This window comes from Festucalex cinctus, chromosome 16 (assembly GCF_051991245.1).
Source record: "Festucalex cinctus isolate MCC-2025b chromosome 16, RoL_Fcin_1.0, whole genome shotgun sequence".
Taxonomy (NCBI): domain Eukaryota; kingdom Metazoa; phylum Chordata; class Actinopteri; order Syngnathiformes; family Syngnathidae; genus Festucalex; species Festucalex cinctus.
Window position 1 is genome coordinate 10,278,865 of NC_135426.1, and position 20,762 is coordinate 10,299,626.

The 20,762-nt window shown below is 41.4% G+C and overlaps 2 protein-coding genes across 3 annotated transcripts; both read right to left on the reverse strand.

Moving 5' to 3' along the window:
- Positions 1-1,915: 1,915 nt before the first annotated feature.
- On the reverse strand, positions 1,916-3,676 carry myf5 (myogenic factor 5). The gene is made up of 3 exons (XM_077499993.1): positions 3,212-3,676; positions 2,159-2,225; positions 1,916-2,082 (listed from the first exon to the last, which is right to left on the reverse strand). Exons 1-3 carry the CDS (start codon positions 3,635-3,637, stop codon positions 1,916-1,918), a joined length of 660 nt encoding a protein of 219 aa, XP_077356119.1. The 5' UTR covers positions 3,638-3,676.
- Positions 3,677-6,912: 3,236 nt separating this feature from the next.
- Positions 6,913-9,509, reverse strand: myf6 (myogenic factor 6). 2 transcript variants are annotated; one of them, XM_077499818.1, is made up of 3 exons: positions 8,999-9,509; positions 7,192-7,285; positions 6,913-7,110 (listed from the first exon to the last, which is right to left on the reverse strand). In XM_077499818.1, exons 1-3 carry the CDS (start codon positions 9,389-9,391, stop codon positions 7,010-7,012), a joined length of 588 nt encoding a protein of 195 aa, XP_077355944.1. In that variant the 5' UTR covers positions 9,392-9,509; the 3' UTR covers positions 6,913-7,009. The 2 variants fall into 2 exon arrangements, with proteins under 2 accessions (XP_077355944.1, XP_077355943.1); XM_077499817.1 differs by having other exon boundaries at positions 8,903-9,509.
- Between the last annotated feature and the right edge of the window lie 11,253 nt (positions 9,510-20,762).

The following is a 20,762-nucleotide window of genomic DNA, read 5'->3' on the forward strand; positions in this document are numbered from 1 at the left end:
CTAAAAGGTTAGCCAAAAGAGCGGTCGTAGGACTTATCAAACATCCGGGTATTTCTCATTGGTTTTAAATGAGCGAGTCATGTGCTGTTTCAAACATTGTGCCACGATGGGTGGGGGGGAAACGCGTATAACTAAAATTGTAAATGTTTTACGATACAATACGCTAAATTTAGATTGGAATTAGGTAAAGTTTTTTATTTTTTATTTTATGTGCTGATGGAAAGTTTATACAATATTAAAATATTAACCTAGTGTTGTATTAATAATGAAATAAGTCTAAATATACAGTGTATAAGGGGTAGGACTAGATACGTTTTTAACTTCTTCCTACTCCCTTTTGAACATGTAAACTGTGATTGATTGATTATTTTATGGGGTTCTTTTCTTTTTTCTTTTTTTTTGTTTTTCTGCTGTTTGTATGTTTACATGTTCAATAAATCAAAATCAAATCAAAGTGGGTTTAAAAAATGATGGCAAGGAAACAGCTACACCTAGTGGCTAACCTCAATAGCACAGTCAATAGCTGGCCTGTTAGCCAAGAAAGAAAAAGATGAACAATTTTACACATGCTTTTAAAATATTTGAATAAATTGAGATAGATTTTATATCAAATATATATATTTTAAAGATACAAGAAGCACCTTGAGTTGCATTTGTATGCATTATATGTGCTGTACAAATCGATTTTAATTGAATGATTGATCCAAATTAAGACCATGGATTTTTATTTTATTTTTTTTAAGAATAATTGTCAATCCAAATACATGACTTGTTTAATGACAATTATAATAAACGACAGTCATAATAAAACTAATAATAACAATGGTATTTTTTTGGGAAAGTTGTTTCATACGAATCCTGTTTTGTTCGACACAGAACTGACATGTGAGCCTTTCCCGAGCATGACGTATCTCATGGAAAAATGTCATGGCTGACATTTACTGTCGCACGCAAAGTTAGGGAGCTCAGTGGAACTTAAGCCGCTGCCTGGAATGCCCGCTACGCCCGCCGTTGTCCGGCCACGCCACTGGTCAGGGCTGTAAACAAAGCTGTCAACTGCAATTGAATCTCACAATATACTATTGTCGCAATTTCAAAAATAGTGTCAGGTGCCTCACATTAATGCTTAAAACGTATTAAAAAATTAAATGAACTAATTTTCCTCCGAAATATGTACAGGTCATGTTAAAATTATGTCAAATAGTACTTTAAAAAAAATAAATAAAAAAAATAAAAATAAAAATAGCAAGTAAATGAAAGTTAGGGACTTAATTTACCAGTTTTAAAAAATAAAAAAAGGACTTTACCAGACCTGTACTATAAGTACATGTCATGTAAAATAAAATATTTAGGCAGCTAATTATCACCAAAAAATAAATAAATCTTTTTTTAAAGAACAAAAAATAATATTTCACCCACAGTGTAACATTATGAATCCAAGCCACATCACGTTGTTTTTGAGCAAAGAAATGTTATTTAATGATTAGTTTGTCTATTTTTTTTTCACCTGAGGATGAAACACTTGAAGTAGTGATGCCTTTCACACAAACCACCCCCGCCTCCTTCCCAATCCAACAATACGTGCTATGAAAGGCCATTTGCTCTCGACTGTGGATGTGTTGACGAAATAATCAAGGGTGTTGAGGTTGACTGAGACTCGCATTTGGTTGGAAAGAACTCATAAGTACGCCCGGTCCCCCCTACATCAGCTAATCCACTTCTATAATTAACACCCCCTTACAGAGAAATCTACAACAATCCCCCCCAAATTAGTACAATCCTTTGATATTTGACACCAGCAACACAAGGTTTTATGCTACAAAAGAAAATATTTAATGAGCGTGACAATAAATGAGGATTTACATTTCATATTTACAATTTCACCGCGTACTGTACAAAAAAACTGCCGTGTTCCTCACAGGACGTGGTAGACGGGGCTACCCGGCGTACACGGCTGCGAGTCGGCTGAGTTGGCGGGCGACGGGAAGGCCTGGGCGGGGCGGCGACCCAGTTCGGGCGTGGACAGCCGGTCCACGATGCTGGACAGGCACTGCAGGCTGGATGCACCAGCCTGCTTTCCCTCTGCAGGGAGATTATGATTGACATTTATTGGGATGACAAGGGGGAAATATGTGGCGTGGTGCGAAAGTGCGCTCACCATTCTTTGCGTAGGGGTAAGTGCCGCTGTAGTTGAGCTGCTGCCACACTGGACTGTTGATGTCCGTCTGGGGGAAAAAAAAAAAAATACATAAATATTTCTGCCCTTCCTGAGCTTGTGGACAGCCTAATAAATCCTGGGCTGGTAGTGGGGGGTGCGCCGTGAAGCCCAAAGCGGGGCAACAAGGGCTCTCCTTCCACTTTTTTCCCAGCGTGGCCAATCGATTGAGTCAGTGCGAGCCACAGCGGCTTGTGAAAGATGACATTTTCTCCTTGTAAATCTGCGCCCGTCCCAGTAGAGGTGCGCCAGGCGCTCGAAATGCCCCCCCTTTGTAAAATGGATTTTTAAGTGCTGGCGCCGAAGCTAATGGTGTATGTTTGTGTCTTAGGCTGTGTCTGTTTCCAAACTTCAGCAAGTGTCTAGAATTTTAGAACTGAGGAGAGATGTGTGTGTGTGTGTGGGGGGGGTGTAATTATAAAAACAGACAAGTAGGGTGTGTGTAATGGTGGGTTGTGCGGAAATGCTAATTGTACAGTACATCTAGCTATCTAAAACATTTAAATTTCGAGAACTTTGCAAACGGCAACTTCTTTAAAAGGCTGATTAGTGGCGTTAGTGGGAATGTGACGACAAGTAGTGGAAATTGGAGGATGACTGTGGGGGTGCGCTAACAGGGGTACAAATTATCTCTAAAGACTCACAAATTTTTAGAACAGTTCTTCTCTACCTTGCTTTGGCTAATTAGGGTTGATGGGAAAGTGAACACAAAAGACATATTCACATGGTGGGTGACGGGGGTGCGGTGGTGAGATGCGAGGGTCAGATGAGTTTCTAATTGGAAATGTAACTGTACAGCAGTGGGAATCATCTGTATTAGTTTCTGGAACACTCTTGGACAGTAAAATACACGTATCTTTAACGGTGTTAGTGCATCTGAAAAAAAAAAAGTATTTTAATACTGGCTGTTATTCCTATTAGAAGTACTAGCTTGGCAAAATGGTGTCTAATGTCGGCAGGTTTTTGAGTGTTGGGGTTACGCAGGGGGGGTCTCACCATGCCATCGGAGCAGCTGGACAGGGGGCTGTCGGGTTCGGAGCCGCTGTAGTAGTGGTCCACCTGCTCCCGGAGGAGCTCCTGCAGGCTCTCGATGTACTGGATGGCGTTGCGCAGGATCTCCACCTTGGGCAGGCGCTGGCTGGGGTTGGCCGAGGTGCAGCGGCGCAGGGCCTCGAAAGCGTGGTTGACCTTCTTGAGGCGGCGGCGCTCGCGCATGGTGGCGGCGCGCCGGCGGTCCACGAAGCTGGACTTGCGCTTGCAGGCCTTGCAGGCCCACTGGAGGCAGTGGCCCGGCTGGTGCGGGGGCGCGCCGGGCGCCCGCACGTGCTCGTCCTCGTCCTCGTCCGAGTCGTCGTCGCCCAGGTGGAGGGCGTCCGGCGACGCGGCGGCGTAGTAGAGCTGCGACGGAGTGAAGACGTCCATGCTTTTGGGAGAGATCTCTGAGGGGATGTGAGGGCTCTGCTGCCCACGGGCCCCCCTTTTATGCCCCGGGGCCCACATTGGCCAGATCTAATTACCATGGCCCATTGGCCCTGCCCCATCCCTCCTCGCAACCCCCCTGTGCCCTGCCTGCTGACATTCCCACATCTGCCCTCGCTGATCTTTTCCCACTTGGACCCCCTCGCAGGCCTGACCCAGCTCCTCAAGACGAGCACAAATTTGACACTGGAAAAATCACAAATGTCGCCAATTGATAGATAGATGTCATTTTTATAGAGGTGCAAAAATTCATTGATTAATTGACCAACGAATGGATGATCATTTTTTTGCTTTCCGGAGTCCTCCATGAAGGAAGACTGATCGTCTTTGTGTTGAATCAAAAATAATTGTGTTGAATCTCCTTTTACTTTGAAAAACAATGATCAGCACTTTTGACAATTTTCTGACATGTTACGGACCAAAACAGTCACTTACTCTTAATCAGTTTGTTTATGCATTTTCTGCACACCCCCATCCAATTCATTGATTCATGAAAAAAAACAATTAATCGATGAATAATAATTGATTAATCAGATATTAAAATAATTGTCACCAATGTGCTAGCTAAAAATGTTGTTGTTTTCCCCCCTTTATTGTCCATGGAGATTTTCCATCATCCAGCTCGTGTTAAAATTAATCTGCAAAGTTGAATTGAGGCAGCTGGATTTCTCCTGTTTGTGGTATTTGTTGTTTTTCCCTAGTTTTCTAAAAACATTCCAATATAATTCATGTAATCATAGTATTAAGCTAATGATTTCTAAACACAAATGGATGAATTTGCAAATACAGAAATGCAAGCATGCAGATAAGCACTGGACAACAAATTGTTAGCCTAATAGCTTAATCGCCAAAGTCATTTTTGAAGTTTTCACAAAACCCCCCCCCCCCACTATTTTAAAAAAAAAAAATACAGTAAATTGAGTGAACAACAAGAGTCCAGATCCTCCATAAATAATTTTTTTTTTTTTTGTGGCCAATCAAGTGAAATTGATCTTGAGTCACCAAACACGAATGCTACAAAGACGATGCCAACTTTTGACTGCCACTTTGCTGCAGCTGCGAGGCAAAGGTGTCACATTTCAAGCAAACACCTCAGTACTCATCAGCTGAGGTGTTCGCGCCGCTGTTAGCGCCACCTTCATTACACTCGCCACACTTCTTCCTCTTCCACTTGCGTTTCTTTGGCCAAATTTGAGCCGTTAAAGCTCGTTGACGTCGCACAGATGGTGGCTCTTCAAAAACGCTGTTTGCGTTGGCCCCTCGATTCCCACACTTGACACGTTACTGCAAAATCTTCCAAGTTGCCTACAAAACACGACACTCTTACTCTTCTATCCAAAATTTGTATACAGTAATATATAGTGAAGGACATATATCTTCTACTGACATACAGTTCATTTGCTATTTTATTTATACTTTCAATCATTTAGTTTACTTGGCAGACAAGTCTCATTATGTTAGGCACACAATTCCTTTATTTGAATATGAATTTTGTACATAATCTTCCCATTTATCAAGGACAGGAAGTGCTTCATTTTTTGAATAATGCTGAAAATGTTAACTTTAATTTCCCTGTACCAAAAAAAGGAAGTTATAGCTTGCTTCTTATTTTAAAAAACAAATTAGTTTTAGAAACTTAGAAATATCCAGTTGAATGTATTGACCAATTTATGATGATAATAATATTAGTTTAGACTTTAAAAATGTTTTTATGCACAATTGTGTCAGATGAGAGCGCGACAGACTCCCTTGTTATTGTGCTGAGTGTTGACAGCCGCACAGCGACAATGCGGATATTTCTCACAATGTGTCAAAGCGTTTGTCTCGCCTTTGTGGGAACCGCGCGCACCTAAAACAACACGGCGACGAGCCCGAATTGCTCCCGCACAGCTGACGAACACATCGGCGGCGTCGGCTTTCAAGCGCGCGTCGCGGCTTGAGAAGGAGAGAGGGGCAAAGTTGGAATGAGACGAAAGAGAGGCCGGGTTTCGGGCGGGGCGTTTGCGCAAGCGCGGTGGCGAGACTGCCGCCTCGTGCGCGAGTGTTGTTGTTTTCAGGGGTCAGGGGTCACGTCGCCAAAGCTTCTCTCTTTGATACCACAATGAGCATCATTTCCTTTGTAAAGGCAGAAATTCTCAAATTCTACTTCGTTTATTGCAATGTATTTAAAAACAAAAAAAAACAAATGTATGTTATACAGTTTTTGCAAGTGCTTATTTTTGGCAAAGCACCTTTTGTTACTAAAGCTAAATTAAAAAAAAAAAGTTTAAACAATTAAAGTAAGAGCTTTATCTTAAATGTTTTTAATTTTATTTACATTTTAAACAAACTAATGTTTAAATTCCAGAAAGTAGTTAAGTGTGCATTTACTGGAAGTAAATTAATGTAATAAAATGTTAATATTTAAATTAGAGAAAAATTAAAAGATCACTGTAAATATAAATTGGAATAATAACAGTACTGTACATTAACAGTGCATAGATAAAGAAAATGTGACAAACATCATTTCTATTATATATATATATATATTTATGAAACACAAAACATTTGCAGTTTAGTTCATTTAGTAACTTTGAATTATAATGTCACCTTGTTTTAGTGTCGAATATGGAAACGAGGAACTGCTAATGCGGAATAAATATTTTTGACTGGTGAGTAAAATATGCTATTTGTAGGATTTAGCCTACAAGTACGTTCAAACACACTGGCGAGTATGTTTGAACTTACTCGCAAGTCAGTCAAAAATATTTAATCCACATTGGCAGTTACATGCTTCCGTACATTTTTTATTTTATTTAGAAAACAAATGAATTTTTGTACGTTTGTGAACCTGAGCTGTCCCTAATTTTTTGTCTCTTGACTGCTTTTCAGAACGTATGAGCGCTCACGTGAAAGCAAACTTTCCCTATCCATCCTGATGAAGATGATAAAGCACGGAGGGAAGTGCGGCGTGTCAAGTCATGAGCGGGTGAGTGAAGTGGGTGAAGTCGCGGTCCAGCCCGGGCGGGGGGGGGACCACCATAAAAAATCACATCACTGTTGGTGCGATCAGGTTTCGTGCGTCTGGTGCGTGCTCAAAACAGCTCACACGCCAAACACTTCTTTGTATGGGAGCCCGTTCCATGCGCTCATTCAAAAGGAACAACATTTTTGGAGGTGATTCCAAAAGAACTATTTATTTTTATATATAAATTATTAAATAGTACAACAACTTCTTTAGTTTGTCCTCACTAGATTATAAAATAAATACATCTGAAATCTGACAGTTTTCAAATATGTACACCAAGATAAAGATCAGAGAAACTCTGCGGGAAATTATTTTTCCGAAGCGGCAGTGTCGCCGCCGCCGCTGCTGATGCTGTCCACGATAGACGATAGACGCAGAAGGCTGCACGACGCCGAAGACTCGCTAGACCCTGAATGCAAAAAAACAAAAAACATTTACGTTTAATCATGCCGTGTTAATCGGTAAATGTCATGGGTTTAGCACGCTTTACCTTCCCTCTGGTTGAGCAATCCAGCGCTGGAATGGTCGGCCGCGTTGGTCCAGGTCACACAGGACTTTTTCCAATGGTTTCCTGAAGCAATCGCCTGGAGACACAAACAAAACCCCAAATTTTTAATAATGAAAATATTGCTATATAAATACCTTAATAAACACGTATACCAATTGCCGTTTTGGCGCTTTTTGTAATAAAGTAGTCTCAAAATGATGTAGCTCAATCTAGCTAGCATGTTGGCTAGCATCTGTGTGCTTTGGAACAAATGCAGTAGCTTTCCAGTAGTAGAGAGAAGATCCAAACTTTGAACCTTAGAATTGTGATACAGATGTTAACTACAAGTGCACTATACAGATAGTTAGTTAGCCATTGATGTTCAAGTACTGGATCGCTATTTCCAAGAAGATTTTATTTTTGGATCTTAATGTTTAATGTTGCGTCCTTTTGCACTTCTGGGTTGGGCGTCAAGAAAAACTTCTCTGTTTTGGTTCATATCATTTTCTTTCTGTTGCATTTGTAGTTCTTTGGTTGTCATAAGCTAAATTGTTTATTAGCCATTGATCCTGGATCTCTTTCTCAATAGGATCATCAAATTCAAGTAGCATTGCATTCAACTTTTCCTCGTCTTTTGTTCAGTTTTTGATCTTCTACTCTTTTATCTTACTGGTCGTCACAAGCAGATTCACATGTAAATTGTTAGGTAGTAATTCATGTCAGATGGCTCGATTTCGGTGAAGTCCTGGTTGACTTTCTTTATAGGAGTTTAAGATGTGGTCCTTTGCACTTTTCCTAGTCGGATAACTTGAAACTTCACAGTTTGGATCAGTTTTCATTTATCCACTGCATTTTTTTTGTGTCAGATTTCTGGATCTATGGAAATGTTCTTAACTAATTCACTCCCAGGCATTTTAACTGAAGCAAACTCCTTCGTCCCAGCTGTTTTACTGGATTTGGACTGATTTTGCAAGGCCCACAGTACTAAGTATGTTTGTATCTGTGTTTGTTTAGCAGCAATTAGCATTTGAGTATAGCTAAGTTTCATCATTATTCACAAACCTGTTGAAAACACTGGGAAAAAGAGCTTGTTGCAACATGGCCCTGGCTGATCTCTTATACTCTGCTATCACCTGCTGGCCATTTTTTGTCATAACTAACATTGCTTAAAGCGACCTCTTCAGATCAGAAGCTGCATCAAAGCCTTCTGTATGCTACAGTAAAGTAGAAAAAAACATTTTAAGAAACCCATATAAATACATTTTTGGGAGGGAAGGACAAAGTATTTAAAACATATTTATATGTTTTTGGGGTTGAATGAGTAAATAGCTGACTTGTAGGCATTGAATTCTACTTGTTAGAGTCAGTTATCTGAAAATTATTTCCGTTTTGGTCAGTTTTTGGTCTCTTTGCTGCATTTTTGTCTTGTCGGTCAAAAGCAGATTCAACTGTACTTTTGTAGGTAGTCATTCAGTTTAGACAAGAGGATTTCCGGAAGTTTTCTTAATAGGACCTTCAAGATTCAGTAGCGTTGTATTCCACTTTCCCAAGTCGGATATCCGAGAACTTCTCAGACTAGTTCCGTTTCTTGGTCTTTCCACTTCATTTTTATATTGTCGGTCATCAAAAGCAGATTCATTCACGTGTTAGCAGTCATGCAGTTAGCACGCTTTCAAGTCGAGTACTAGCACGTGGACCTGCCCGGTCCACTTACGCCGTCTCGCTTTGCCGAGTGGTCCTGCTCGTCCAGGCTGTGCAGAAGCTCCTGCAGCCTCTCAATGTAGCTGATGGCGCTGCGTAAGATCTCCACCTTGGGCAGGCGCTGGTTGGGGTTGGCCACCGTCTTCTTCTTGAGCGCGTCGAATGCCTCATTGATCTTCTTGAGGCGACGGCGCTCGCGCAGCGTGGCGGCCTTGCGGCGGTCGCTGGGCGCCGACTTCCTCTTGCACACCTTGCAGGCCCACATCAGGCACTGGCCCTCGCAGTGGGAGCGCAGGCCGGGCGGCGCCAGGACGTGCTCCTCGCCGCTGCTGTCCTCACCCGTCTCGGACGCCGCCGGCGGGCTGTCCTCGTCCTCGGCGGCGGCGCGGTAGAGCGGCGACACCCCCGCCATGTCCAGGTGCGGCAGCGCGCCATGGTCGCTGTCGTCCAAGTAGCGCAAATCGTTGAAGAGGTACGCGTTGGTCTCGAAAAGGTCCATCATATTGTGGCGGCGCGGCGTGTGCTTGCTCGAGCGCCGACTGCTGTGGCATTTAAATAGCCGCGACACTCGGCACCCGCCAGGCTTATATATAGAATGTGAAACTCTATCCTGCACTTTGGCCACGGCCATCTTTTTTTTTTTTTTATACATACAAACACTGTGTGAGGAAATACACACACCCTATACTATGTCACGTCACGTTTCACAACAGGTGTGCCAAACAGTGAATATTTTATTTAAACTCACGACTAAAAATACAATCATGCTTTAATTTACCAATTTAATTGGAATCTTATCTGTTGCCAGGAAACCTCGCTGAAGGTGAACAAAAAATAAAATACAGGGAGTCCTCGAGTTACGTCGGAGTTGGTTTGTTTTATTGGTTTTGAACATGTAATCAAACACATTACAAGTGCAACAAAAAAAAGTCAGTTAAAATAAAATACAAATTTAAAGGAAGAAAGGAAAATTTGTCAAAAATGAATTCCATAATACATGTTCAAGGAGTAGGAAGATGTACACGTACTTATCTTAGTCCTACTCCATATTATTTCAACTAACAGATTGTTCCTATTCAATAATATACAAATAAAATTAAAGCAATAAATATAAACATGCCTATCCCAATGTGCACAGATAATAAAGAAAAGGGAAAGAAACCAAAGCAAAGGCCCACATGTACAACACAAAACATTCTCAGAACATTAGTTGTTGAATAAATGTTGGCACACATTCACATGCCCATACAGGCACAAGAGTACACACACATATATATATATATACAGAAACATGCACTTACAGTACATGGACACACAAATGTATTTGCATTTATACCTGATTTACATATTTTTGGAACATTATCTTATTTAGTTCCGTTCATCCGCTAGCGATGTAACCCGAATTTCGACTTAAGTCGAATTTCCCCATTAAACTCAATATTTATATCAGAATAATTTGCATAAAAAATCTAAAATACATCAAAGTTTAAAAAAAAAAAAGATGCTGTCCGACTGTCCAACTGAAGCCCAAGTCTTTGCCGATGTTCGTCGGTGTCTCTCCTTTCTGCGATCATCTTGTGATGTTTATCTTCGTTTCCATGGTGATTGCTTTGCTTTTGACTTGACCAACATTGATAGAAGACGTCGCTTTCTTCTTCTTTGGGGCCATGATGTGGAAAAAAAAAAAGAGGGTGAAAAAGCCAAAGATGCTCCTGCACAAGTGCACAAGCGCTAGCATTAGCTAAGGGCTAAATAGCGGACAAGGGGAAAACACTGCGGGCTATAGGGCGAACAAGGAGCCAAAATGGTGGAGCGAGCGTAACTGTTATAAAGTGTAAATGCCTTAGGTCGGGTGTGCCGACTCGAGGACTCCCTGTAATAATAATCCATTGACTACTTGCCTGTTTTCACACATGGTGCACCCCCCAAGCTGAGCGTAAACAAAAAACATGGTTGACTGCTTGATAATCGCTAGCATGGCTAAAACACACAAGTTGTGTACCTCCTTTCTCAAAAGTGGAAACAGTTGGGAGGTTGTGAACTGGCCCCACTGCAGAGGCACAATTGGTAAGCAGGAATGTGGTGGATTCCTATTTATACACGTCTGCTTAACCTTGTGTGATGAGTAATCTCTTCTACCTAGCATTAGCTGCTAGCCAGCTAGCGTTGCTGTGCGGGTTCTTGCCTGTAAACACAACAAAGATGGACTTTTGCCAAGCATCATTTACAAAAAAACCAAACATTATTTGTCCCAAATGAGCCCGTCGGGACGCCGTTGTTCTCGCGGTGGTGGCAAAGATGGCGCACGGGTCACTCCACAACCGTTTTTAGCACATGAAGCAGAAAGCCAAATACTTTCTGTACCATGTGAAAGGAGTCATGCATTACTGTGGCAACCATTTGTGATGTTATGAAGGAGTCACGCTTTAATGTGGCAGCCATTTTGTGACGTTGAAAAGAGTCACGCGTTACTGTGGCAGTTATTTTGTGATGTTGAAAGGAGTCATGCTTTACTGTGGCAGCCATTTTGTGATGTTGGGGAAATGCTGAGCACGCACAGTTTTTTAAACATTTAAAAGAAATAGGGAACAAATAAATAAATAAATATAAATAAATAATAAATCAGAAATACATTTAAAAATATATAAAATGTGAAAATAAACATACACATTTTATCTTTGATGTTATTTTTTCCCCAAATAATGACCTGGCCCATCGGTCTGTTTTCGAAATGTTGCCCATGCGGCTTTCAGTTAGGTGATGATGTTCGCCCTTAGCTGACTTTTTAGGAATCTCAAAATTTTTATCTTGAGATACATTTTGAACGTAAAAGTATTGTTCCTTTTCCCCTCCCTGCTGTGGGCCCCCGATTGTGTATTCTCGTCCGCAGGCTACTGTGCCGTAAATCCAGCATTAGCGTCAGGGGGAGTTGAGGAGTTGAGGGGTGCTGGGCTCGAAGCTTCAGCTGTCAGGGAGAATCATGACATATCCTGGGCGCAAAGTCAAGCAGGCCTCTCCGAGCGTAAATCTGTCCTGCAAGACCTCAAAAAGTCGTCAAAGATCACAATTTTGACATTCACAATAGTTATTTTAATGTATGGAGAATTTTGTTTTATTTGTTCTTTAAAGTCAAACATGAAACTATAATATATCATGCACATTATGATAGCCAAATGGATTCATGGAATACAACTAAATAAATGATACAAAAACAGTAATTCTAAAATATTTGATAGAGTACATAGCAGAACTAAAGGATTGTCAAACATGTTATAAAACCGTTTTGTGTGTATGTGTGTCGTCCGTGCAGGTGGGAGCCACTTAGTCGCAGTGCTGACACGGACACTCAACAGCAGACCCTGTTAATGAACGTGAACTTTGGGACCACCCCCTCCCTCCTCTGCAAGCTGTCCGCTTTCCCTTCCGTCCCCTCTTCCCAACGGGACGTCCATCTCCGGGTGGGCTCGCACCGTGACGGATGCTGCCGCGCATGTAAGATGGCCGCACACCTGGGAAATGGATTAGCCAATCTTTACACTGACTCATGTGAAAAAGGAAAAAACGGACTCATCTCAATAAAGTTTTATGCAACAGTAAAAAAAAAAAGAAAAAAAAGAAAGAAAAACGACATTCATGACATACAGCTTTTCTTTCTGTAGGAATCACCACTCATCCGGTTGTGCACTGGGACCTCAACGGGTCTGGAAATCAATGTAAGTATTGATACTTGACACTTGATGGCGTAATTAAAGACATCGGCATGATGTGTCTCATTCCAAGAGCTGTGGAAAGTCAAGAAAACAATTGCTTAATTCATTTCTACCAGACCCATTTAGGCATGTCTTGACATCAATTGCTAACATTCTGGGTATCTTTCTAAGGGGGAAACATACCCAAATAGCTCTGGTAGGACTGAAAGTGTCAAAATAGTGTGATGAGTTGTTATTATCCAGTGCTACCAGACCCCTTTAGGCATTCTGCAACTCTAACACAAATTTTGAACAAATTAGGAAGTTGGAACTGCGATTGTGATCGTTTTAAAGATGGAACATTCCTAGACGGGTCTGGAAGGACTTTAAAAAAAAAAAAACAGTTTGATGAGTTGATTGACTTCAGTTCTGTCAGACCTGTTTTGGGATTCTGCTGCTTAAACAAGAACATTTAGCATTATTGTGGTCTTTATTGATTTCCCATTGATAGTCTTACGGATCCTTAAACAAGTCTGGAAGGTAAGACTCAAAAACAGTGTGATGAGTTGTTTTTAAACCCCATGCTGCCAGACCTGAGTAGACATGCTGCTGTTTTGGTAATTCAGTCCGATCAGACCCATTTAGGCGCTTTGGTGTCAGAGAGAGAGAAAAAAAAAGGGGATGATGTGATGGTTTGAGGATCCAGCATGCCTCAACGGGTCTGGTAGGACTGATAATCCGACCAGACCCGTTGAGGCATGCTGCAACCTTAAAAAGCTCACAATATCACCCCCACTCTCAAAATGTTTCAACTTGATGTAAAAAAGCAACACACCAAATGGGCCTGGTACATAAACACCAAGCAAGCGCCTCCCCCCCCATTGAGCTAAGCTAACAGACGGCTCCTCTCACTCGTGGCCCAAGATGGCGGCCGACGCGGCGGGCTTGGGTTTCAAAGGCGGCCCGGGAAGGGAGGCCCCTGATGGCATCTCGGGGCTAGAGCGGGTAGGGGGTGGTTGGATTCGCTTCAAAGTGCTCTCGGCTGAAGTTTGTCAATTAGCGGCGGGGAGGAGCAGGCCGCTAACTCCCCGTGAACTGGCGGCGTTGGCGTTATAACTCAATAACGTCGTTCTCGCCAATGGACGGTGGGGCTAATTAGCGGCGGGATGGCAGCTGCTGGTCCTTTTTTTTTTTTTTTGTTTGGCTGTGTTTTCAACGGGCCGCTCTCGTAATAAAGGCGGCGTATCGTCGTCGACTTGTCACTGATTCCGTCTTCATTTAGGAAAGTGACGGATTAGTAGCGCCGCCTCCCCCCACCCTAGAGGGACTGATGTGGACTCAGCGGGTAGACGATAGGCCATCTCGTCTGCCCCCGTTGACCCCACGTCTGGAGGCGCTCAGCCAAAACCTCGAAAGTGCAAAATAAAAAGGATTCCGTCAGGCTTTGTTGTCATAGATCCGATTGAAGATGCAAACCGACATCGCTCAGCTAAACTATAAGATTAATCGACTAATTGGATTAATCTAAATTTTGCATTAATGTTCATTACAGAAGCATTTTTTTCCCCCCAAATTACAGTTTATTCACCACTAACCAGTGATTGGTGGTTGTTTCGTATTTTGAATTCGTATAGTGATTAAAGAAAAGGGGAATTGATGTTGTACTATGTTACCGGTTCGGTCATTGTTTTCCAAAGTAAAAACAAATGTTTGCAAATGTAACATTTTGATTAAACACAGAAGATAATCAGTCTTCTTTCATCAAGGACTACATAAATTACTGTTCATATGCTGAAATCAGAGCATTTGGACAATTTTAAATAAAAAAATGGCTCCAAACAATTACTCGATTATTAAAATAGTTATCCATTTGTTTGATAATTGATTAAATTTGACAGCTCCGCTTCCATTGTTGCCATAAATGGACGTTATTTTTTTTGGTATAAAACAAGAAATTATTTCAGATGTAACAATTATTAAGACAAATACAATTCTTTGAAACGCTATAATTAAATATAATTAAAAAAATAAAAAATATTAAATTTGTTATTTTAGATATTTAAAAAAAGCTGCAAATATATAAATCCATCCATCTATCCATTTTCTTGACCACTTATTCCTCACAAGGGTCACGGGTCAGCTGGCTTTGGCCAGTAGGCAGGGGACACCCTGGACTGGTTGCCAGCCAATCGCAGGCAAATATATAAATATAATGTATGTTTTTAATATTTTAATTAATAAATAAAATTATATTTTTTTTATATTCATTCAATTAAAATTTGTATTAATAATCTTTTTTTTTGATGATGATGCTGATTTTGTAATTGAGGAGTATAATAATTGTGGGAACATTCCCACATATGTTATTGTGATTTTTATTCTCCACACTTTTTTGCTACGTAACAACTCCCACATAATACTTCCAATTTACAATGTTCAAATTTTAACTAGCTTCAAAAAATTCACGCCTCCTGGGGTATATATCGTCTGATTCAATATTACTTACATTATTTGCATAATTTTAAACGTTTAATATCAACTTTTTCACATTAGTTTTCAATGGGACAGGCTTTCCACGCCCACTTCCATACATATAACTTATCATCATTACCAGGTGTCTGAGACTACTCGGTGACACAGTTGGTAAAGTGCATTGCCCAGAAACCAGAAGGTTATAATTTCATAATTTATCACTCCATTTACTTCATAAGCATTCCACATGCATTCAAATCTTAGCATTCAGCATTCCCACGCAATTTATCCAGAAATTGCACTTAGTCTAGTTGAAATTGAAATTGAAGTTCGATTAATTGCACAGCCCTAAGTATAATTTTTTTTTTCCTGTTTTTGGTCACATGACATTGCGTATAGCAGAAGTAAGTTGACATTGAATGCTCTTCCACTTGATGGCAGAAGGTACAATTTTTTTTCTCCATGTTAATGTGCTTTGGCGCAATAACGCTTTGTAGACGGGGCTTTTAGATAGCCACAGTGACGAGCGTCCACCAAACAACAAAAGCGGATGGCGTTACACTGAAAAAGAGACTTTTCATAATGCCGGCGGCTCCAGAAACAATCTAACGGGATATTGATGGATGTCGGCGTTGACATCATGCGGTGCGATGGCCCGCTTTTAAAACAACACGCGGCAAATCCGCGCCACGCCGGGTAAAGAACACGGGCCTTTGTCACCCGAAACCGCTGTCTGATCCCGCTGATGCTCCGTGTTGATCATTTATGATGACCCGGCGTGACCGACTTTAATGACATCTCTTTATCTTATCTGCTTGGAATGAACTCGATGACAGATTGATATCGTAATCATAATTAAAGCTGCTTTATTCTTGGCGCCTGAAGGTCACAAACAAGTCAAAATAAAACTGAGCTTTATATATACAAGTTTTCTAACATTAGCGCTAATATTCACTGCCAAAACGTCATTGCTATAATGCTGTAAATGGTGCAAAGCAGTTTAGTGCCACACAAAACACACACTTGATGGTATAAAAGGTGGCAAAGCACAACGAGAACACTTTGTCTAATCACAAGTGCCTCGATAAAGTTCAAGTATGTCACTTATATATATATCTATGCATCCATCTTAAGATGCAGATTAAATGCAATTATAGTCAATTTATTTAATTCATTTGGTATTATTAATCATGTATATGACACTCATGCGGCATTCAACCATGTGGTAATATCAAAAAGTAGTTTTGTAACTGTATTGCATGCAAATGTGTAGTTTTTATATTACAGCACATTTGCAAGATAATTTACAGTACTTTACATTTTCTAATCGTTATAATGCAGAATGCAAAAATACTGTTTTATTTGTATTTAGTTAGTTTTTATTTAATTAGTAATTAATTAATTAAAATTCCATTGACATTGATTGCTATTTTGAGTATTTTAGTGCTCACTATACCTCAAATTCATTTGAATTGAGGAATATTTAAGGTATAATTTATCCTGCTCATGTTGATAAATGGGCTTAAAGCTGCACTGGGAGTGTGTGTGCGTCTTTTTTTTTGCTACATTGTGGGGCCCATACACGCATGTTTTTCCAGGTTTAACTACCATTGTGGGGACCAACTTGAAATTGTGGGCTCATTTCAGTGGTCTCCACAAGTTCAGGCCTCTTTTTGAGGGTCAAGACTTGGTTTTAGAGTTTAGGTTGGAATTGGGTTATGGTTGAGGTTAGGGTAAGGAATGGGGGTCGGCAACCATTTTTGATGGTTGAGGTTAGGGAATTGGTTCGGAAAAACCATTATGTCAATGAGAAGTCCCCACAATGATACAAAGACAAACGTGTGTGTGTTTTGCCACAGGATTTGAATTATTTTCAACAGCTTGCTTCTCCAAAAAAAAATCATCTGGAATAATGTTACTGTCCAAACACACATTGTGCATCGATCGTGCGTGTGTGCATGCGCGCGCGTCACTCAGGTGTGAAGTACACACTGCACACACGCACGCACACTTGGACACGCACACTCAGAGCGTGCCTGGTGCCCAACATTTGAGCGGGCGTGAAGGTCGGCGCCACCTGTTTGATACAATAAAAATTCTAGTGTTACCTCCGTGGATGTTATTGGAGCTTGTGTTTCAGGATGGGTGTGTGCGTGTGTGTGCGCATGCAGGTGCATGCAGGGAAAAATAAAAGTCAGGCGGGATGTTTCACTCTGCGCTTGTTATGGACATGCTGAGAGATAACCCAAATGTCAAATTGCCATTCGAGATTGTAGAACTGTTGTTTGGCATGCTTGTCGAAATTGGCTTCCAGGAAAATTAAGATGGAAACCGAGAAATCAATTGTGTTACTTATAGCATTTTTCTCACTGAAGGAACTTTATCCAACAACAACAGGAAGTACTCTCTAAACTGTCCAGGGTAATTCATGTGTTTATGCTGCATTTCCACGACAGAAACATAACCAGGGAACGAAGAACTTTCAGAGGACAGTGGAGTGTTTACACTGCAACGCCTATTGTATAAATCTACTTATTTTTTACGTGTTCATTTTAACCACAGAACTTTTAGAGGAGCAAAATTCATTCGACTACTGTTTAAATTTAGTTCTCGGGTAATTTATCAGAGCTGTAAGAAGTCCATGCTTAGGGGGTTGGACTTTTGAGAGGGAGTCCTCAAGTTAAGGCACACTCGACCTAAGGTGTTTTGACTTTACGACGGTTACACCCAGTCCACCATTTTAGCTCCTCATCAACTATTTAGCCCTTAGCTAGTGCTAGCGCTTGTGCAATTGTGGTAGTATCTTTGACTTTTTCGCCCTCTTTTTTTTCCCACGTTACGGCCTCAAAGAAGAAAGCTTTGTCTTCTATCAATGTTGGTCCAGCCAAAAGAAAAGCAATTACCATGGAAACTAGATATCGTAAAAAGATCGGAGCAAGGAGAGACACCGACGCACATCGGCAAAGACTTGGGCTTCAGTTGGGCAGTCGTACAGCATTTTAGATTATTATTATTTTTTTTAATTTTCGATGTAAATATTGACTTTATTGGGGAATTTCGATTTAAAGGCACTGTCTTCCGTTTTCACTCAGGAAAATGCACTAAATAAATACAGGATTTATACTCCTGAACTTCTCAAGCTACACCTCTGGGCTTACGTTAATGTGTGGTGGTGATTTTTTCCTAAACCCCCACCCCCCCAGCCTGTATTTTGCCATGTTGTGTTTGTTTTGTCAACAGCGGGAAATTTCTGTGGACAGACAGTTGTTTATCCCTCCAGCCAATCGCAGAGCGGCGGGTGGCGGGGGTTGTGTCGCAGACAGGGCCGGGCGGATTTGATGTCACTTCCGCGGCAACTTGACAGCATGCACGTATTTATTTATTTTTTTTCACTCACTCACTGAGTGAGTGAGTAAGTGAAAAAAAAATAAAAGAATTAATCCGTGCGTGCTGTCAAGTTGCCACGAGAGTGATGTCATGCAGCCGACAAATTCACCCGGCCCCGTCTGCGACACGTCCCCCGCCACCCCACCCCCCGCTCTGCGATTGGGTGGAGGGGTAAACAACTGTCTGTCCACAGAAACAAAACAAACACAACATGGCAAAATACAGGCTGGGGGGGTGGGGTTTTAGGAAAAATCACCACCACACATTAACAAAAGCCCAGAGGTGTAGATTGAGAAGGAGTTCATGGGTATAAATTCTGTATTTATATAGTGCATTTTCCTGAGTGAAAACGGAAGACCGTGCCTTTAAGTCGAAATTCGGGTTACATCACTAGTTTAGAAACGGAACTCTATCAAGTTGTGGAGCAGTCGACGATGCTGAACACAAAACTAAAAGTTCCAAAAACAAAAAGTGGAATTCTAGCTGGATGCGAGGCTTATAATATTCTGTTGCCGTCGCCATTGTGAGTTCAAGTACCAAGAAGTAAAGGTTGACAAGGAGATGAGAGTGCGTTGCGTCCCTGGGCTGCACTTTAATGACTTAATCCAAGTTCACTCTCCTTTTGTGCGTCTCTGCCAGCCAGCGTAATCCCGGCTGGGCCGACGAGAGCCCGGAGATGACCTCACTGTTTGCTTTTACGGGGTCCCCGCGGACGCCACTGGGAGTGAGTGGGGTTGCGGTTTGGAAGCAGGGGGGGGGGGGGGGGGGGGTCGTCGTTCCACGGCAGTCCGGCTGCGTAGGACACGAGGGTCCGCAGGGATGACGGTGGGCCGGAGCTCCTGTTACTGGAGGCTTAGTCACGCTGCGTGAAACTGATGTGCAGCAGCCACGGATCACGTTGCGCAATATCAGCAAAGTGTCCCAATACTGAGGGCCACCGATAGCAATACTCAAAAACTACTCAAGTACTGAATAACTAGTGAGTTACTTGAGGAAATTGTCATTAAGTAATTGTTCATACTCAAGAAACAGCGCAAAATCAACACGTCTTTTGAAAACGCATGAAATCCACAACATATTTGTGTTGTTTATGGTCGCAGAGGAGAAGATTCATACATTGGGTGGGAGGGTCACACATTGAGATAACGCTATACAAGGTGGTCACCGTTAAAGCAGACGCTGCTCGTCCCCCATTTGGAAGGCGGAGCCCTTCTAATGCCTTGCTTCACACTGGGCCTGTCGTTGATGGCTGTAGCCCAGCGAGGACCACCTCGCAGGCGCCTCTCAGGGTGGCGTGGGGGGGGGTGGCTGGACAGGTGGGACCCCCCATACTTAACATGGACCTCCATGAGGGAGGGTTCCACGTTTAAGTTGTCACAGAAGAAGAAATATCGGCCTTTTTTGGTGCCTTCTAGATAACCAAACCTAAGAGTAACCAAAACCTTCCTGGCGGAGGTAAAAGAGTGCATTTGCTCTCCGTGTGTCCGTGCTAATCTCCATTATGGCGCCATTTAGCGTCTCCGTGCTACCTAGCCGAGACATAAGGCTGCATGCGGCCCACAAACAGGCAGCGTAAACAATGTGGCTTCACCTTGGCGTTTTATCTACTTGCCACCCACGGTTAACGCCGGTAGGGAGCTAAATATCCCCCCCAAACCCGAAGACAGACCAGCACTCCTCAGCCCATCTCGAGTGCTTCAAAACATTTCCATGACTTGTTCCCATTTTTTTATTTCCATATTAGTAACATTGTAGTTGACTAAGCCAGTGGTTCTCAACTTTTTTTCAGTGACGCACCCCCTGTGAAATATTTTTTATATTTTAATATTTAACAAAAAAAACAAAAAACTAAAACCGAGTGCTGCGCCATCAATCTGATTTATTAAACTTTCGTAAACTATTTGTATTTATGTGGTCTCTTGAACTATTTGGAAATAAATATATATATATATATTAGGGGTGTTAAAAAAAATCGATTCGGCGATATATCGCGATACTACATCGCGCGATTCTCGAATCGATTCAATAATAGGCCAAATCGATTTTTTTTTTTTTTTTTTTTTTTTTTTTTTTTTTTTTTTTTTTTTTTAGGATTCACACCTTAAGCATGGAAGAATGTTATATGAACGGAACATTAAGCCTTAATATTTTATTTTAATGCTGTTTAAACATGAAACAGATTACAACCTCTATAAGACTGAAATTTCAGATAAATAAATAATACATTTTCATATAAATCTTACACTCTACAAGCTTACTGATTAGTATTTTCTAAATTTGAATGAAAAAAAATCAACAATCGACTTATAAATTCGTATCGGGATT

Excerpts from the sequence above, each read along its gene's own strand:
- myf5 (XM_077499993.1), bottom strand. The coding sequence starts at position 3,637 with ATGGACGTCTTCACTCCGTCGCAGCTCTACTACGCCGCCGCGTCGCCG. Across the intron at positions 2,226-3,211 it reads CCAGCTGCTCCGATGGCATG|ACGGACATCAACAGTCCAGT; the intron begins GTGAGACCCCCC and ends TTTTTCCCCCAG. Across the intron at positions 2,083-2,158 it reads TTACCCCTACGCAAAGAATG|AGGGAAAGCAGGCTGGTGCA; the intron begins GTGAGCGCACTT and ends ATCTCCCTGCAG.
- myf6 (XM_077499817.1), bottom strand. The coding sequence starts at position 9,391 with ATGATGGACCTTTTCGAGACCAACGCGTACCTCTTCAACGATTTGCGC. Across the intron at positions 7,286-8,902 it reads ACTCGGCAAAGCGAGACGGC|GCGATTGCTTCAGGAAACCA; the intron begins GTAAGTGGACCG and ends TTGTGTCTCCAG. Across the intron at positions 7,111-7,191 it reads ATTGCTCAACCAGAGGGAAG|GGTCTAGCGAGTCTTCGGCG; the intron begins GTAAAGCGTGCT and ends TTTTGCATTCAG.